General features: G+C 46.9%; 1 protein-coding gene across 2 annotated transcripts in view; it reads right to left on the bottom strand.

Annotated features, from left to right (window-relative positions):
- Nucleotides 1–19,825, bottom strand: part of LDLRAD3 (low density lipoprotein receptor class A domain containing 3) — a 276,817-nt gene that overhangs the window by 180,576 nt on the left and 76,416 nt on the right. The window contains exons 2-3 of one of the 2 annotated variants that reach the window (XM_055549319.1): nucleotides 13,404–13,550; nucleotides 10,691–10,780 (exon numbers count right to left, since the gene is read on the bottom strand). In XM_055549319.1, the coding sequence (XP_055405294.1) occupies nucleotides 10,691–10,780; nucleotides 13,404–13,550 (237 nt within the window). The remainder of the gene's footprint in view (nucleotides 1–10,690; nucleotides 10,781–13,403; nucleotides 13,551–19,825) is intronic. The other variant, XM_055549320.1, reaches the window with a different exon arrangement.

The following is a 19,825-nucleotide window of genomic DNA, read 5'->3' as shown; positions in this document are numbered from 1 at the left end:
CCATATGCTAACAAGCCAGAGAAAATGAATTCAATTTCACTGGGTCTAAGACACCACCAATTATAAGGCATGCCATAATTTACATACAACTGGGAAGGAAAAAGCACTCTGCCAATTACACCAGGACACATGTTTTCTTACTCCATTGATTATAAAAGGTGTCTCACATTCAGAGACCTGAAAATGTAAAAAGATGTGTGTCTTGGGATTAAAGAAACACCGATGAACTTCGAATGAGCAAGATGGTGAAATGAACCATAGACCACAGACGCAGACTGGAAACAAGGTTCTCTGAGCGCAGAGTATCCTAACACTAAATCTAATTTTCCAAGAAAACCTGATAATCCCAATGTTTATGTGCAAGCTTCCGATTTAGAAACATTGGCAACTAACTCATGTTCTCCATGTCCTTGTACAGGGACAAAAAGGCTACCTACAGTCCAATCTGTCTGGGAGCGCTCCCAGCTTTCTCCCAGGTCGACTGAAGACAGAGAGCTACAGGCATCGGTTTAGTGACAGCACCTCCCACCCCACTGGCTTTTGAAGGCACAGGACTTTCACAGGCTGCCATACACACTACCTGGAGTTCAGAGTAATTTTTTTTTTTAATCATGGAAGTAGCCAAGTAAAGATACCTCACAGAAGTAAGACTACTTCCATAATTGACTCAAAAAATATTTATTTTCTCATACAAAGCACTCTCCCAGGCTTTCCACCTACTCCTGTTTTATTGACACTCCCGGTCCTGTTTCATGTGAGCATGTGTTTTTCAATCACTCACTTGTGTCTGACTCTTTCGACCCCATGGACTGAAGCCTGACGGTTCCTCTGTCCATGGGATTTTTCAGACAAGAATACCAGAGTGGGTTGCCATTTCCTTTTCCGGGGGGTCTTCCCAACCCAGGGATCAAACCCGTGTCTCCTGCATCGGCATGTGGGGTCTTTACTACTGAGCCACCTGAGAAGCCCTCCTGTTCCATGACCGCCAAATATAGAGGGAGGAGTAAAACAATAACATCAAATGACCCCAAGGGGATGCAGTGAAAACTCATCCAGCACACAGCACACAGGGGGCTGAGTTCTCAGGCCTGGTCCTGGGGGCGCTGGCCACTGCACACTCTGCCTTGTCAATATGTACCTGGTATGGTATGTGACTAATGTCCTAGAATTCCAGAATGGAACCTTATTTGGAAAAAGAGTGTGCAATATATATAATCAAGTTAAGATGACGTCACTCTGGACGAGGGGTGACCCCAAGTCAACGATGGGTGTCCTTTTTAAGCAAAGGGAAATTTGGACACAGAACACATGTGCACAGGGCAAACAACCACATGATGTTTCATCTACATCCCGTGCAGATCAAAGATGCCAAGGGATGCCAGCAATGAAACAAGGAAGGTCCTGCCCCTAGAACCTCCTGAGAGAACACAGCCCTGTGGACATCTTGATTCTGGACACTCAGCTTCCAGACCTGGGAGAGAATACATTTCTGTTCTTTCAAGTCATGGGTTTGTGATATTTTGTTTGAGTAGCCCCAGGCAACTGAAATATCTAGGGAGTTTTGGAGCACTTTCGTATGTCTACATCTACTGTAAAATTGCTGGCTTCTTCAAACAGCAGCCAGGGCCCTTTTAGAAACGTTAGCATATGGTCAATTTGTGTGAAGGTCAAGTGTAGCCTGACAGGCGGGAAGCTGTCCCTAAGTAGCTGACTGGCCAGCTGGGAATTTATACTGCCATCCCAACATCTGGAGAGCAGGACTGGCATCGGGCACAAAGCGCACGTCCGGACGGGGAGGGAGGGCCTGGAAGGAGGTGACCTCTACGAGTCCTAGACCTTGGCAGCTGCAGGGAGGTGGTGCGGGTTTCAGGCCAACGGGAGTGAAAGCAGAGACTTCAGAAGGCTGCTGAAGTGGAGCCGCAAAGTGCCGTCATCAAAATCCACTTAGGTGCTTAATTGTGCGGGACTCGGGCAGAGCTGGGAGCACTCTGGCGGGTGGGGGCCAAGTGCAGGGCCGTGAAGACATGAGTTCCCAGCTGAACGCAAGAGAGCTCCGTCCAGTCCCTTTCCCTATGACCCAGTGAGCCTGCCTGGCCCACCTCAGATCCTCAAAGATTTGGTTCCTTCTCTTGTACCAGGGTTTCCGTGTCTGTCTGGCCCCCTGGAGCACAAAGCTAGAGAGAATTTCATAAGAGCTGATGACTGTGTATTTAAGACTCTCTGGAGGCAGAGTCTTGAAGGGGTTTCCAGGGCTCCTAAGTGAAAGTGGGAAGAGACGGGGTGGGCAACTCTGGGGGAGAGGGGCAAGGGATGGGCTGCATGGCAGGGCCAGGAATGTCACTGCAGACTTGGGCTTGAGGATCGTGCCACTGGCACTCATGAGGGAATAATGTCCATTAGCACTTACTGAATGTGTTACCGGGGCCCGGAACCCCAGCTCCGAGCCTCACCTACGTTAGCTCATTTAAGAGTGACAGCGATGCCCTGTGGTCAGCTGTGCTGATCTCCACTCTATTTCTAACTTGGATTACGGCCTGGACACGCCGTCTATTAAACGTTTTAACTATCACCCCTGGGTTATTATCCACATTATACGGATGAGGAAATTGCTATAGTGGAAGGCAAGTTGGTGACCAGAGCCTCAGAGGCCATAAACGGAGGCCAAACACTAATGTGTGTGTGTGTGTGTGTGTGTGTGTGTGTGTGTGTACTCAGTCACGCTGGACTCTGTGATCCCATGGACTATAGCTGCCAGGCTCTTCTGTCCATGGAATTTCCCAGGCAAGAATACTGGAGTGGGTTGCCATTTCCTCTTCTAGGGGATCTTCCCAATCTAGTGATGGAACCCACATCTCCAGGATCTCCTGCATTGGCAGGCAGATTCTTTACCACTGAGCCATCCGGGATGCCCTGGCCTCCAAAGTTCCTGCTTTTATCCATAGGATTTACGGTCTCACATTTGAGAGGAAAGAAACCAAGTGAAGTAGCAGGCATGCCTGAAATGATCTGAGATGTTTCTAAACGAATACACAAACAAACAAAAACGACTAAGTTAGAACAGGGGCAACATTAACACACACAGTCCTGGATTCCTTCTGTGCCATGAGTGCTGGAGAGGAACGTAAGTTTTCATTCTGAAGCATTTCAGGGACAGAGAATTAACCACAGCACTATTCTGTAGACTCCCGTTGTCTGAAGATCGAGGTCTTCAGCAGGCTTTTGAAATTCAGCATTTAACAATGGCTTGCCAGCTACACGACCTGGGGGGAAAAGGGTTGCCTCGACTGTTTGACAAGGTGGTGTGCCGCAGCAGAAAGAAGAGTGAGGCTCTGAGAGGCCAGGCAAGTGTCAGGGCGGCTGACACCAGCAGACCACACCTACTGGGCTGGGCGGGCCCCCAGCAGCCCAAATGGCTTGACTGGTCCCTGGGAAGGATGTGTATTAGATGCCTCGGGCTGCAACAACAGAGTACTTCCCACTGAGGGGCTCTGAGCAACGGAAATTTATTCTCTCACATTTCTGGAGGCCAGAAGTCCACAGTCAAGGTGTCAGCAGGGCCACGCGCCCCGAGACTCAGGGTGGACTCTCTCCCCGCCTCCTCTTAGCTCCTGGGTGCAGCTGTCAATTCTCGGCGTTCCTTCTCTTGCAGCTGCATCACCCCCATCTCTGCCTCTGCTGTCATGTGGCCTTCTTCCCTCATATCCTCATAGCACTTCTCACGAGGACATCAGTCACATTGGATTAAAAGCCCACCAGACGCCAGTGTGACCTTATCTTAACTAATTACACCCCATCATCCCAATTTCATAGAAGGTCACATTCAGAGGTTCTGGGGGTGAGGACCACGACATGTCTTTGGCAGGAACATAATTGAACCTATAATAGTAAGATCTTTACTTTCACATTGTTAAAAAAAAAAAAGAAGCAGGACGTCTGTGAATGCCATCCTGTTACACAGCTGTAGGACGGCTGTCACTCACTACGTAACACTTTTTTTAAAAAAAACAAGAGATGGGTAGAGGGCTGGGTTAGTTTGCAAGGACTGTCATGACAAAGGACAAGAACGTGGTGGCTTCGACAACAGACACGTGTTGTCTCCCAGCTCGGGAGGCCATGAGTTACACCCTAGTGTCAGGAGGGCTGGTTCCTTCTGACGGCTGCGGGGAAGGCTGTTTCGGGCCTCTCTCCTTGGCTTATAAATGGCCACCCTCTCTCTGTCTTTCCATCGTCTTCCCTCTGTATGGATCTTGGTACTCAAACTCTACCTTTTTATAAGGGCATATTGGATATGGCCCACTCTAATGACCTCAGTTTAACCTGATTACCTTTATAAAGGTCTTATGTCCAAATAAGGTCATGTTCTTTTTGTTTTTTTCATGCTATTTAAACTTTTTTAATATACTTTTTCTTAAGAATTTATTTATAATTTTTGGCTGCACTGGGTCTTCGTTGCTGTGCATGGGCTTTGTGGAGGCTGCTCTGGCTGTGGAGCACAGGCTTCTCACTGCGGTGGCTTCTCTTGTTGATGAGTTCGGGCTCTAGGCGTCTTCAGTGGTTGCGGCTCGAGGACTCTAGAGAGTGGGTGCAGAAGTTGTGGTGCGGGGGTTTAGCTGCTCTGCCTCATGTGGGATCTTAGCTCCCTGATCAGGTATCACACTGGCGTCCCCTGTACTGGAGGCAGACTCTTAAACACTGGACCACCAGGGAAGTCCCTTTTTAATACATTTTTAAATTGAAGTAGAGTTGATGTACAGTATTATGTTACAGGTGTACAATATAGCAATTCACAATTTCTAAAGGTTATACTCCATTTATAGTTATTAGAAAATATTGGTGATATTCCATGTGTTGTACAATATATCCTTGTAGCTTATTTTGTACCTAATCATTTGTACATCTTAATCCTCACCCTTATACTACCGTCCCCTACCCCTACTCCCAGAGAAGGAAATGGCAACCCACTCCACTATTCTTGCCTAGAGAATCCTATGGACAGAGGAGCCTGGTCTATGGGGTCTATGGGGTCGCACAGAGTCGGACACGACTGAAGCGACTTAGCATGCATGCATGCATTGGAGAAGGAAATGGCAACCCACTCCAGTGTTCTTGCCTGGAGAATCCCAGGGACAGAGGAGGCTGGTGGGCTGCCGTCTATGGGGTCGCACAGAGTCGGACACGACTGAAGCGACTTAGCGGCAGCAGCAGCGGCATCCCCACCCCACTGGTAACCACTAGCTTTTCCTGTGAGTCTGCTTCTTTTTTGTTATATTCAGTAGTTTGTTGTATTTTTTAGAGTCCACATATTAGTGATATCATAGAGTATTTATCTTTCTCTTAGTTCACGTAGCATAATGTCCTCCAAGTCCATCCATGTTGCTGAAAATGGCAAAATTTGGTTCTTTTTTCTGGCCAGGTCACATTCTGAGGTACTGGGGTTATAGGACTTCAACACATGAACTTGGTGGTGGGGATGGGGACACAACTGAACCCACAACAGTGTTGGGCCGGCTTTGCTCTTACACTGCTGCAGGGGAGGACTAGATCCCACTACAGTCGCGTCTCCCCAGTCACTGTCGGGCTACCTCCCAGGTCACAGCATGTCACCTGTCCCCACCCCCTTCTCTAAGAAAAGACAGAGCAGCCTGAGCGATGAAGAAGCGAGCTGTTACCCGTCCCATGGAAACTGCCTGATTTCCCGGGACATTCTGCATGCGAGCCAAGCAGAAGGAGCCCTGGTAAAACAGCTGAATTACTGCTAGTTTGGCAAGGAGAATGACTCGGAATCCAGGTTTTTCCCCTCATCTCTGCTTGCCCTGGATCACCAGGTTTAATAGAAAACATTATATGTGGCACCACCTAGAGTCAGATGATGAGAAAGACCTGAAAAGAAAAGGAAGAATTTCTGACTGGGCTTTCCTCCCTTTTGACATTTCTTGGTGATCATTATTTCAAACTTGCCCTCTCAACCCCTTCTCCTAGGTTTCTGCCATCACACCCGACCAAGTAAAAGTCATGCTCAAGAAATGGTTGGGAACACTACAAGCAAAGAAAACTCAAATTCCATTTTTGGACCTACTTTTCTAAATCTCTGGATTTGGAGTTTCATTAAAATTTTATCATTTGACAAGATTCTTGAATTTATCCCCATCCCCACCCCGCTCACACACACACACACACACACAGGGCCTGAGATTTTAAAAATCTGTACATGCCTCAAAGATAGTGATCAATATAATTTTTCAAAAAAACGCAAATGAACCACCTTGTGACCCGGATCTCAAGATCTCTCCCCTACTTGGTTAGAACACAGAGAAATGGCGGCTGCACTCCAACATAAAGCTGGCAGGAGATCTGAAGGCTCTTGGTTTCAAGTCACATGTATGTTCTCGAAATTTGGATTTCTGCTTTATTATTATGGCAAGGGGCAGTAATAAAGTGCAGTTTCTTCTTTCAGAGATTCACAGACTAATTGCCATTTTAGAAATCATTTACAAGCATACCGTTCTGTATTGCATTTCACTTTATTGCCCCTTGCAAATATTGAGGTTTTTTTTTTTTTTTTTTTTTTTCACAAATTGAAGGTTTGTGGGAACCCCGTGTCAAGCCGTTTCCCAACCATGGTGGTTTACTTTGTGTCTCTTTGTCACACGTCGAGGGTAACACTTTCATTATTACTGTTTTTACTATGTTGATCTGTTATCAGTGATCCCCGATGTTACTACTGTTACTGTTTTGGGGCTCCAGGAACCATGCCCAGGTAAGATGGCAAACTCAACTGATAAATGTTGTGTGTGTTCTGACTGCTCCACAGACCAACTGGCCTTTTCCCCATCTCTCTCCCGCTCCCTCGCCCTCAGGCTCCCTATTGCCTGAAACACAATATTAAAATTAGGTTAAACAGTAACCTTATAATGACCTCGAAGTGTTCAAGTGAAAGGGAGAGTCACAAATCTCTTGCTTTAAACAAAAACCTAGAACTGATGATTATACTCAGCAAGGAAGGAATGTTCAAAGACCAAAAGCTAGGCCTCTGGTGCTGAACAATTAGCCAAACTGTGGTAAAGTTCTTGAAGGAAATTAAAAGTGCTGCTCCAGTGAACACACAATGATAAAAAAGCAAAACAGCTTTATTGCTGATATGCAGAAAGTTGTAGTGATCTGGACAGAAGACCCAACCAGCCACAACATTCCCTTAAGCCAAAGCCCTATCCAGAGTCCAATACTAACTCTCCTCAATTGCATGAAGGCTGAGAGAGGTGAGGAAGCTGCAGAAGAAGAGTTCAAAGCCAGGAGAGGCTGGTTCATGAGGTTTAAGGAAAGAAGCTCTCTCCATAATACAAGTACAAGGTGAAACAGTAAGTACTGATGTAGAAGCTCCAGTAAGTTATCCAGAAGATCCAGTTCAGATAATGAATAAAGGTGACTATAAAATTTCAGTGTAGACAAAACAACCATTTATGAGACGAGGCCATCTAGGACTTTCATAGCTGCAGAGAAGAAGTCAATGCCTGGCTTCAAAGCTTCACGGACAGGTTAACTCTCTTGTTAGGGGCTAAAGAGCTGATGACTTTACGTTTACCATTTGCCATTAAAAATTCTAGGGCCCTTAAGAATAATGTTAAATCTACTCTATCTGCACTCTATCAATGAAACAACAAAGCCTGGATGACAGCACATTTGTTGACAACTTGGTTTACTAAATATTTTAAAACAACTGTTGAGACCTACTGCTCAGAAATAAAGATTCCTCTCAAAACATTACTGCTCACCACAACACATGTGGTGAGTCAAGAGCTCTGATGGAGATGAACAATGAGATTAATGTTTTCATGCCTGCTAACATCCATTCTGCAGCCCGCGGATCAAGGAGTCATTTCAACTTTTGAGTCTTGTTCTTTAAGAAATACATTTCATAAGGCTAAAACTGCCCAAGACAGTGATTCTTCTGATGGATCTGGGAGAAGTAAATTGAAAAACTTCTGGGAGGATTCACTTGTCTAGATTCCATTAAGAGTATTCATGATTCATGGGAAAAGGTCAAAATATCAACATTAACAGGAGTTTGGAAGAAGTTGATTCCAACTCTCACGGATGACCTTGAGGGGTTCAAGACTTCAGTGGAGGAAGTAAATGCAGATGTCGTGGAAATATCAAGAGATCTAGAAATTAGAAGCAGAGCCTGAAGATGTGACTGAACTGCTGCAATTTTATGATAAAACTGTAATGGGTAAGGAGTTGCTTCTTATGGATGAGCAAAGAAAGTGGTCTCTTGAGATAGAATCTATACTTGGTGAAGATGCTGTGAAGATTGTTGAATGACGACAAAGGACTTAGGACATTACATAAACTTAGTTGATAAGAAGCAGCAGTAGGGTTTGATAGGATTGACTCCACTTTTAAAAGAAGTTCTATACATAAAATGCTAGCAACAGCATTGCCACTACAGAGAAATTGTTCATGAAAGAGTCAATCAATGCAGCAAACTTCACTGTTTCTTATTTTAAGAAATTGCCACAACCATCCCAACCTTCAGCAGTCACAACCCTGATCAGTCAGCAGCCATCAACAACCAAGGGAAGATGCTTCACCAGCAAAAAGATTACAACTCACTGAAGGCTCAGATGATGGTTAGTAGTTTAAAGCAATTTTAATTTTTTAATTAAAATATGTACATTATTTTTAGACATAATTCTATTGCATACTTAATAGACTACTGCTGCTGCTGCTGTTCAGTTGCTCAGTTGTGTTCGACTCTTTGCGACCCTTATAGACTGCGGCCCACTAGGCTCCTCTTTCCATGGGATTTTCCTGGCAAGAATACTAGAGTGTGTTTCCATTTCCTCCTCCAGGAGATCTTCCTGACCCAGGGATTGAACCTGTGTCTCTTGAGTCTCCCGCATTGCAGGTGGATTGCTTACCACTGAGCCACTGGGGAAGCCCACAGTATAGTATAAATACAACTTTCATATGCACTGGGAAACTAAAAAATTTGTGTGACTCGCTTTACTGAGATTGTCTAGAAGTGAAACCACACCATCTCCAAGGTATGCCTGTCCACAGGAAGACATTACTGATGTTTCTTAAGTTTCTTGAGAAGTAGATCAGTAGTGATACCATACAGTACAATCCTGTTCAGCAGAAAAACATGGATCCATGTACAAAAGACTAAATGAACCCACTGGTGGTCTCTCATAGAGAAAGGTTACAAGGACTTACTCTTGGGAGCAGCCGTCGAGTTCTGCATCATCTCTCTACAGCTCAGTCTGCTCCACCAGAGATAACAACAGGGCCTTTCTCATCAGGCTTCTGACAATCCATGTTAATATAACGTAAAGTGCCTGGACAGTGCAGCCCAGCGAAAGCTCAAGTAATGGCATGCCATTGCTCTTATCATAATCAGGGCTGTCATGGAACTTTTATGTTTTTTAAAAACTTACCCTTTTATTCCAAGGAAAAGTTATCTGGATAAAACAATCATTTAGGGCATTCCACTAAGAACAGAAATACACTCAGCCTATCCCCAAATGAGCCCCCACTCTCAAACTCTTTAGGTGGAAAATTCAATGACTCAACCTAGTTGGAAATTTATTCTAGCCCATTAATATTTCACAAGGTCAGAAATACAACCAGTAAACAGGGGAACGGGAAAACAATCAACCACTTTAGATAATTTGAAAAAGTGAAAATACGTAACTGTTTTCAACTATATTAAATGAACCAGAAAAACTATTTTTTAAAGATATTTCCCAATGCTGCCAAGACTAAAATAAAGCCAGAAGTCACACATGTTGCCAGTGAGAGAACAAGCTGGTGCAAACCGTTAGCAGAACAAGTGGGCCGTCTGATCAAGAGTTAGGAAAACCTCCTGCCCTTTCACCTAATCACTGCATTTCTGAGAATCAAGCTGAAGAAAATTTCTCAAAATAGGGGGAAAGTCATATAAACCCTCATTTCACAACCATGAACACTATTTCTAAGTGAAAAACCGCAAACAATGTGAATGCCAAATAATAGGTAAATAATGGACACGACTGAGCGACTGAACTGAACTGAAACCATATTATACCAAATGAATGGACTGTTTAAGCATTAAAAGTGATAGACAAATACACTGTAAAAACATAGAAAAATGTTAAAATGTTACCCGGGAAAAAATTAAAATATAAAATTGTATACCTCTGGTGATTACAACTGAGAAAAGCCTAAATGCAAACTTGTAAGATGCTACTAGTGATCTATGAAAGAGGACAGACTCTATGCAGGATGCTGTTTTCCTCCTTCCCCATTCCCCCAATTTTTACTATTACCTTTAAATGAAAAAGTTTCTTCCTGTCTCACGAAAATCTTTCCTCTGCTGTGGATACAGCATTAACTGCTCTTTGCCTTGTAACCCTCCAGCACACACTTCTCCGGGCCCTTGTCTCACCCTTTGGAAAGGGCAAGGCTACTCCCTGATGAAGTGTATTCTCTTCTAAATGCCAAAGCTATTTCACAGGGCATTAGAAGCGATCCCTTCTCCCCAGTGAGAACACCAGCTGCCCTCACTCTCCTCCCTATAAGTATTAGGTTGTTCCAAAGAATCAGAGAATGAACCCTGTAACTTCTAAGCAAGACACAGAAGAAGGCGGCATGGATTCTAAATCGACCACTCTTAGGGAGCCCCTGAAAGGACGGATCAAATGGTACCTACCCTGGAGACCTCGGCCCAGGCCATCCCAGCTCTGGCTGAAACCATTCTGTATTTCTGTCCTCCGGGTATGGATAAGTTCCTTAACGGACCCTAAACAGTTTGATCAGCAGAAGTAAAAAAGCAAAAAAGACTTAAAACATCCGACAATAGGGAAATTATTAGATTACAGAGCATCTACTGGATGGAAGGGTAGGTAACCTATAAAACAACAGTTACAGGTGCTACATGTGTGGGAATGTGCCAAAGGTCTCTAAAGTAAAGTGTAGCAAAAGCAAGTTACTCAATCACATGCCCCATGACAACAACCGTACCCTGTGCAGACTGACCAGTAACTCTCAAAGTTCACAAGTCACTGACTATACCCAGGCACGGTGCTGCGTGCTTCACAGCCATTAAAAAGTTACAACAATGCCACTTAGAAGGCTCATCACTCTCATTTTGAGAGGAGGGAATTGAGGTAGCAGAAGGATTAAGGAATTCTCATTTAATCCTCCCAGTGACTAACTTTTAGACCATTCTGGTAGCTTTCCTAAAATCACACAGCATGGTGGGGAGAGGGGTGCGGAGGAGGGTTGGGGTTTGGACAAAGTCCTTCTCCACGTCTCACACCCTCAGGTCCTGGACTGGAAGGGAATATACAAGGAATCTGAACTGCAAGGAGAATTTGTTTTAGAAAAGGGATTCCTTTTCCTTCCCTCTGTTGTCTAAACTTTCCAGTGGTCTTCTGTTTTTATACTTTAAGGACTAAAAGAAAAAAAGAGGGGCAATGGAGGAAAGGTTTTGTGAATGCCTGTATTTATGTGTATGGTGTTTTAAATTATGTTTTGATCATAAGACTAAATAAATGCCAATAAAGTCTCTGCTACGCTTGGGGGTGAAGGGTAGGAAACAAGGAGAAAAAAAATAATGGAGAATAGCCAAGGCGGGCCTGTTCCAAACCAAACCAAACCTCGCCAAGCAGCTGCCCACACCATCTTTTCTCTTTTTTAATTCTCTTTTCACCAGCTCTTCCCGTTTATGCATGAATTCTGAAATCATGGAACTGGATTGGCAGAGGACAGAGAATGTCACAGAGAACATTAAGATTACACAGCTGCAACTGACAAAGCTGGGAATCAAACTTAGGTCTCAACTCTTGATCCTGCATCCTGTCACAAACTTGCCCTGGTCTGAATATTCCTAGTTCAGCTAAATACAATCTGTATTTATGGGAGTTCAAATACACACTGTATTCCAAAAACGATCATTCACATTCTGAATGTTTAATAATGCTCAAAACTGGACAGATTACAGGGTTCACACATACTGTCTCATTTGAAACTCAAATTACAAACATTCAGCTTCCAGCAGTTTTGAAGCCAGGCTAGAAACAGAAAAAGCTGAAACAGACTTCATACTTTTTTTTTTAATATAACTCTGTAAAAATAAAAATGCTTTATGTAGAGTGGTCTATTTGGAAGAAATCACATGCAACAGACAAGATGAAATACCTCTCACAAAAAAACATACTCTCAGCCACCCCTTCCCAAAATGCCTCTGAAGAGTCGGGGGAGGCATCAGGGACACAAGGAGACCTCTGAGAGGCCGGTCTCAGAGGGGGCCACGTCACGAGGGAGAGGGAGCCTGGCCCCGGAAGGGGCCCCAAAACCAGGGCTGCTTCCTGTACGTCAACAGGCTGAGCCTCAAATCCTGGTAACAGCTATGTGAAAAGTTCAGATAATCATCATCTCCTCATTTCCTCAGCTGGCTTCCAGAAAGACAGCAGATTCAGAGCCAGAACACAGAGTTCTCCTGTGCGAGAGGCCCTGTGGCCTGGTGCCCAAAGCCCAGGAAACAGCCAAGAACCAATGTCCAGCTGTGTGGTCCCCGGGCACCACACAACCCAGGGCCTCCACACTGGCCCCAGTGTGCTTCCTGCCAGCCAGCGTGCCACGGCCCAGCTCACTCTGCAGCACCCAGCTTTGGCAATGAAGAGAAATAAGGCTCTATGACCAGGGAGAAGGATCCTACCACTCTCTGGGGGCCCCTCAACTCACACCCCCGGGGCCTTCTTTCTCAGAGATGACCACCGACCCAAATCTCATGCAGATTGGGGTACAAAATGGGTAAGAGGCTAAAGAAGGGAGATGGGTGGGGAGGACAATAAAAGACCCCGGTCCTGGTGGTGCCCATCTGAAAATGCTGCCCCAGGTGTCGGCAGAGAAAAGGGCATTTGGAAGCAGATTACCATAAAGTCAGTACCAACTCCATGGCGGATACCTGAGGTGATGCTGCAGTGGATCTAATCGTCAAGAATGCTGCACAATGTGGAAGACGTTCAAAGTGGTTTCCAGCCTGGGCCCAGGGGTCAGGCAGCCCTGGGTTCAAATCCAGGTCGGCTGCTTGCTGGTGAGGAGACACCGGAGCTGCTCAACCTCTGGGAGCCTCAGCATCCCATGTGAGGGGAAGGCGGTGAGAGGACCCCAGGGTAGGGGTGAGGAGAGTCTGGTGAAAAGGTTCCCTGCTCCCCCAAAGCTGTGGCTCCCACCACACCAAGACCCCTGCTTCTGCACTGACCATGCTGCTCTGAGAGAGAGATACAGGTGGAGCAGGCAGGACAGCCAGTCCAGAGGCCCGAGCCCCGCGACGGGCAACACAGACTGGGGGGAACTCCCCACGGACACCCCGGGATGGCCCCCCGCCCGCACCCCCAGCAAAGGGCAGGCCCACTCACGGCACTCCTTCTCGTCACTCTTGTCGAAGCAGTCGGGCAGTCCGTCGCACTGCCAGGCGCCGGGGATGCACCGCCCGTTGCTGCACATGAAGTTGCCTGGAATGTTGCACTCGTTGGTAAAGTTGTTCCCAGGGAGCAGCTGGCTCTCTGTGGGAGGAAAGGGACAGGGCGGTGAGACAGCACGGCCAAGGTGCCAAGGACCCGGGCCCCCACAGCTCTTCCTCCCCACGGGCAGTGCATGTGACACTTCTGGTGGGTGACGTTGCCTCTCTGGGCCTCAGTTTCCTCATCTGTGAAATGGACATATAATCTGCCCCACCCCCGGGGATTCTGTGAGGCCTACATGAGAAAAGCCCTTCACTGGTGCTGAGCACACAACAGACGCTCACAGACTTCTTGCTTGGTCGAAGACTGGTCATAAAACGCAAACGTTTTTCTTCCGGTCATCGGCAGTGGCTAAAAAGAAAGTTTTCCAAGACAGAAAGTGAACGACGGGCTCTCAGCACCTCCAACAAAGGGAACTGCAGGTTCCTTCCAGGTCTCAGACTCTGCGGCCCTATGATCACAGAATCCTTGAACTCCGGCCAAGTCGACAGGAATACTGGGAGATAATTTCACGATAGGAAACAGGAGCCCCAGCCCACAAAACTGAACTGCCTGGGGTCACACGGGGAGGAAAGGCCAGGCTGAAACTTGAGTGCAGGCCTTCTAGCCCCATAAGAGTACCAAGTCCCTGGAAGGCTTGCCAAGAGTTCCCAGAGATTTAGCACCAAGCCTCAAGGTTGAGACTCAACTCCACTGACCACAGTCATAGAATGGCAAGCCCCTCATCCCATTGGGCCAACTCTTGGGCTGGAAAGCAAACAGGGAAGGTCAAGGAGAGCTGAATTCATCACCAATGGACCCTGGAGGCCAACTGTCAAGGGACCCAGGATCTGATCAATCGGACCCATCTGAGCCACTGTGATCGAAGTCTGGAAGATCATGAGCCATTGGAAATAAAACAGTCTTAGGGGAAAAGGAGTTGTTTAAAAAAAAAAAAAAGACCAGTCCTTCCAGGACTCCCTCCTGAAGCTACAATAGGCATTTATTGAAACTTTATAACCATATTCATCCACTAGGTAGGTTCTAAAGATGCAGAGATGAAAGCTAGGCTCCATCCTCCAGGCTGGAAAGGCACAAGGGTATACTAACAATTTTAATGCCCCACATTAAGAGGAAGTCCAGACTCCTGTGGAGTAGTGGGAGGAGAGAGGGCCCATGAGGCTCTTCCACAGCTCTCATGCCAGCCCCCTGACATCACACCTTCTCTCATGCCACCATCCTTTACCTGATTTCTACCTGGAATGCCCTTCGACCCATGGGGTCTCCCGGGAAATCCCAACACACCTGTTAGCATACAACTTCTTTGTTACTCTACCTCAGAAGTGTTCCCTGACTTCCTCAAGGAGAAATGGGCAGTCACCCTGTTGTGTGGCTATGGTACTACTGGGGTGATACTAAAAACACTTTACAACTGGAACAAGCGGGCAGCAAATTGGAAAAGACACAGCCATAGGCAAGGGGTACCACATCCGCCCAGGTGCCACGGATAGTCCTCAGAGACCACATGCTCCGCTGCACTGACTTAACAACGTACAGGAACACCCTACTGAAAACGAGCTTTCGTAATTCACCGAAGAATTCTAGAAGAGCAGCTATAGGGAGGGGCCTCATCCTGCCTTAAGAGCCTGCACTGGGCTCCTAAAAACCTTCCTGTCTCCTCCTCACTCAGCCACCCGCTACGAGGGCCAGGCACCAAGTCGTGCACGCCGGCCTCCACTGCCACAGCCATGACGTCAGCCCAACCACCACACCCTTTCACCAGGACCCCTGTCACAAGTGACCCCTGCCTCCCCTCCAGCCCATCTCTGTGGCCAGAGGGACCTTTCCAAAGAGCAAATTGATCGTGACACTTCTCGACTTTAAAAAGCTGTTGAAGGGTTTCCTCAATGTTCTTAAGATAAAGTCAAAATTCAAGGCATTAGAGAGAGGTCACAGGACAGAGGTGGCATTTGCAGGGTCTGCTGGCAGATGCAGAAATGGAGCACAAGGGCCCCTCGCGCCCACAGGAAGATGGCAGAGACCAGAGCACACAGGCTCAGTCCAGGGCACGGACGGTTCGGAATGAAAAACCACAGGGCTCTGATGGTCTGGAAGTGAGAATGTACTGTGCCCCCTCTTCCCCCCGTTCTACACCCAAACCAGATATCACGAATCATGGGGTTCTGTCCATTGAGCCCACCTTCCATGTCAGAACCCCTCTCAAGACTGGGCTTGCGAAAGCCACCACCAGCCCCAAGATGGTCGTGAAACCAGCTGCCTGTCTCCGGACAGAGGCATGAGATGCCGGAGTGGGGCTCCTAGGAGACAAGCCTAGAAGGACAGCCAGGTGCTGGATCCCCTCCAGAGACTTGATGTGCAACCCCGAAGACCTACACATCCAGCTGTTTCCTAATAACTGTTCTGGGCTCCCCCTCCACACACCCCACAAACAGGGAACTCTTCAGGGCTTAGAACGTAGATGCCATTCTGTTTTGTTTGGAAATCACTTACACTTCCTAGTGCAGAGCTAGCTTCTTGAAGGCAAGCCCCTTGGAAGAGTCACTGGGATTGTGAAATCTTGTTCTGATAAACAGATTTCTAGGGCCAGAAAAATTGGCCAGATTATATTTCAAAGTGCTTTCCCTAAGAATCCAGAGCCTGGAGGCACGGGGACTTGATAAACGAGACTGTGGAATACAGACTAAATACCACGTAGGTTAGACACAGGTGGTCTTGCAGCCATAGGGCTCCCAGAGCTTTACTGGCAGGACATCGGATCTCCTGCCCCGGTATATGAGAACGCCAAGGAACCATTCTTGTGCACACCTCAGCAACTCCATCATGCATGCAAGGGCTGCAGAGCCTTGTGCTTTAGAAGTGACAATATCAACAAACACAAAAGGAAAAGGACAAGCCAAGGCTGAGAGAGGTTGAATCATGCTGACTCTGTCTTCAAAAATCTTCCACAAACCACTTATGGTTGCCAGAGGGGAGGATGCGGGAAAGGGATAGTTAGGGAGTTTGGGATGGATAGGTCCACACTGCTGTATTTAAAATGAAAAACCAACAAGGACCTTACTGTATAGCACAGGGAACTCTGGTCATTGTTGTGTGGCAGCCTGGATGGGAGGGGAGTTTGGGGGAGAATGGACACATGTATATGTATGGCTGAGTCCCTTTGCTGTCCACCTGAAGCTATCACAACATTGTTAAGCGGTTATGTTGTTGTTTAGTTGCAAAGTTGTGTCCGACTCTTTTGCGGCCCCAGGGACTGTACAGCTTGCCAGGCTCCTCTGTCTATGGGATTTCCCATGCAAGAAAACTGGAGTGGGTTGCCATTTCTTTCTCCAGGCTAATCGGCTATACCCCATTACAAAATAAAAAGTTTACCAAAAAAAATCTTCCTCAAACCCATCCAATGTGCCTCACTAAACTGGCACCATCCAATCCAAGCCACCGAGACCTGGGGTCTGCTTTAAACCAGTGGTTCTCAACAGGGAGCACTTTTGCCCCCTGGGGACAGATGGCAGTGTCTGGAGACATTGTTGGTTGTGGCTTCTATTGAATAGAGGCCAGGAGTGCACCCCCGTAATGCACAGGGCAGCCCCTCACAACAGAGAACCACATGGCCTGAAATGGCAGAAGAGAGCCCATTTGAGAAATGCTGACTTAAACTAACCTTTCACTTCTCACTCCCCCCACCCCAGGTCTTTCTCCTCACAGCAGATGAAGATGTTAAACACTGCTGATGGCTGTTCTGTACCCTTGTAATAAATCTAAAACTCTTGCCAGGATTTATAAAACCTGGTGCCCGCCCCACCTCCCCACCGCAATCTCTACAACCTCATTCCATCTCCTCCATCACAAATGTCCTCCCTGCAGTGGTCCTCTGCTCATGCTGTCCACTGACCCCGATTCTTCCACACACCTTGCATCTGGTATTACGGGTTGAATCTGTCCCCCCAGAATTCACATGCTGAGGTCTTAACCCCTGTATCTCAGAATGTGACTGTGTTGGGAGGCAGGAACTTTAAAAGCGTGATTAAGTTAAAATGCTGCGAAAGACTAAAGGCAAAAGGAGAAGGGGGCGGCAGAGGATGAGATGGTTAGATAACATCACTGACTCAGTGGACATGCATTTGAGTAAACTCTGGGAGATAGTGGATGAAGAGGAGCCTGGGGTGCTGCAGTCCATGGGGTCACAGAGTCAGACATGACTTAGCGACTGAACAACAACAACAAAGTTAAAATGAGGCCGTTTGCATGGGCCCTAATCCCATCGGTCTGGTGTCCTTACAAAAAGGGATGAGGACACAGACGCACACAGGGAGGGTCATGTGAAAACTCTGGAAGAAGACAGCTGACTACAAGCCAAGGAGATAGGCCTCAAAAGAAACCAACTCTGCACACTTTGATCTCAGACTTCTGGACTCCAGTCATGAGCAAAGAAATGTCTGGTGTTGAAGTCACTCACCATGTTTCCTTGTCACGGCAGCCCTGGCAAACAGCTACATCTGGCTAATCTCATTCGTCCTCCACTTTACATCATTGACTCTGAGACTCCTTCACCGACACCCCGTCTAAAGCCGGCCCCCCCGTTTCCAGCTCTGAGAGTGTCCCGTGTTCTCCTTCATCCCGATGTGTGCTCACCAATGCATCTGTACTATCTTCCCACCAGATTGCACAACCCCAAAGGGCACTGCTTTGTTTTGCTCTGAGTCCTGGGCATCTGACATTTAGTAGGTTCTCAACAAATATCTGTGGTTATTCTCAGAAGAAAACCAAATGTCTAGTTACTGATTTATCCCCACCCCTCACACTGTACCTTGGAAAGTTCCATCTACCCCCTGCCTCGTCCCCCTAGAAGGTGAACAGGATCTGTACATACACAAAAATAAGGGACATGGGGGTGTCTGGATGAGTATAAGTAAATTACTACTCTGCCAGCTTTAAAAGAGGTTAGAAATCTTTTGAGCCCGACAGCAGGACTTTCTAGTCGCTGAAATATTTATCCCATCTCAGTGTCTTGGGACACATTTAGAATCCAAAAAAGACAAGCATTAGCACGAGGTTGGCTAGCTGGGGTTTTTCCTTCTCCTTTTTCTTTTTTCATTAAGCTGAAAAATGAAAAAGAGTTGCCCATTTTCACTGCAGCAGCACATCACTTACTTAAAATAACTACACCATCTGCACCAAGAAAACAACAAAACACACACACCCAAGTCCTCCCCCATTGGGCAAAAGAAGAAGCTGCTGCTGCTGTTTCTTCCAAAATTTCTGGCACCCACAAATTTTTATTTGATGAGGGGGTGCTGCAAAAACTCAAGACAGCTGCTGCATTCTGTGCCTTCTGGAACAGGCAGTGAGCAGTGCTGACTTTTTCAGCTGAGAAACGAGAAGTTGCTTGCACCGGTTGGAGCCCTCCATATGCTCCTCCCTCCCTCTGTTGATCTTCCCCCTCTAAGGTCACCCCTTATGTGATGTCATACCGACTTGGCATCTGCAAACTATCAACAGGCCCTGCTTTCAGATTTCTGTCCAATCACCTTCGGTTTTAGCTTTTGCTTCCTGACCATTGGGTCTGCAGGCTCCGTGAAGAACAAAACAAGACATATACACGTATATGTACAGACACACATACAACTTAGTGTTCGCATCTGCAGATCTCAACTAGACTTTCCCCTAAAACCTCCCTGGAGAATGAACACACCTCTTCCCATTCCCTGGTGCCAACACACATCATGTTACAAGGCCACTGAAGACAACCATCTGCTTTGCCTTTGCTTGCTCTTTCAAATACACATGAACATCTCATGCACGGGCACGTGTAAAGCACCAAGTAAGCAGGTCCACCATGATTAGTTTCTCAGCAGCCCTGAAAAATCCCTGCAGGTCCTTTCGACTCCAAACCACTCCTCATGGCGGCACTGGTGTCGGATGGAACCAGACACATCTGCCTCGAGCACTTCCCAGAGCCATTTGGTTCTCATCAAACCAACCGCTTCCCGCTAGAGCTGTCTGGGGAGCATCCTAGCTGTCAGCAGGGTGGGAGGATTCACACGTGGACGTCCGAGCCCGGTGTGAGGATGGGCCTCTGCCTCCACGTGCAGAAGCTGGACCAGGTCTCCAGCTGTGTCAAGACTCTGCACAGCAACCTGCCCGCCCTGAGAGCTCATTCTAAGAACCCCAATCTCTGCATATCCACCTGTTAAAGAAGATACAGCCCAGGGACATAGGGGAGAAGCTATAAAATGACTCATGGATTCAGCCCAGGGATGACACCCTTGGCATTCATAGATCTCATTTTTACACAGATTTCATGGGGCTTCCCTTGTGGC

Source organism: Bubalus kerabau, chromosome 15 (genome assembly GCF_029407905.1).
Source record: "Bubalus kerabau isolate K-KA32 ecotype Philippines breed swamp buffalo chromosome 15, PCC_UOA_SB_1v2, whole genome shotgun sequence".
In the NCBI taxonomy this organism is placed as follows: domain Eukaryota; kingdom Metazoa; phylum Chordata; class Mammalia; order Artiodactyla; family Bovidae; genus Bubalus; species Bubalus kerabau.
Note: the sequence above shows the minus strand (reverse complement) of the source record. Positions and strands in the feature narration are given on the sequence as shown.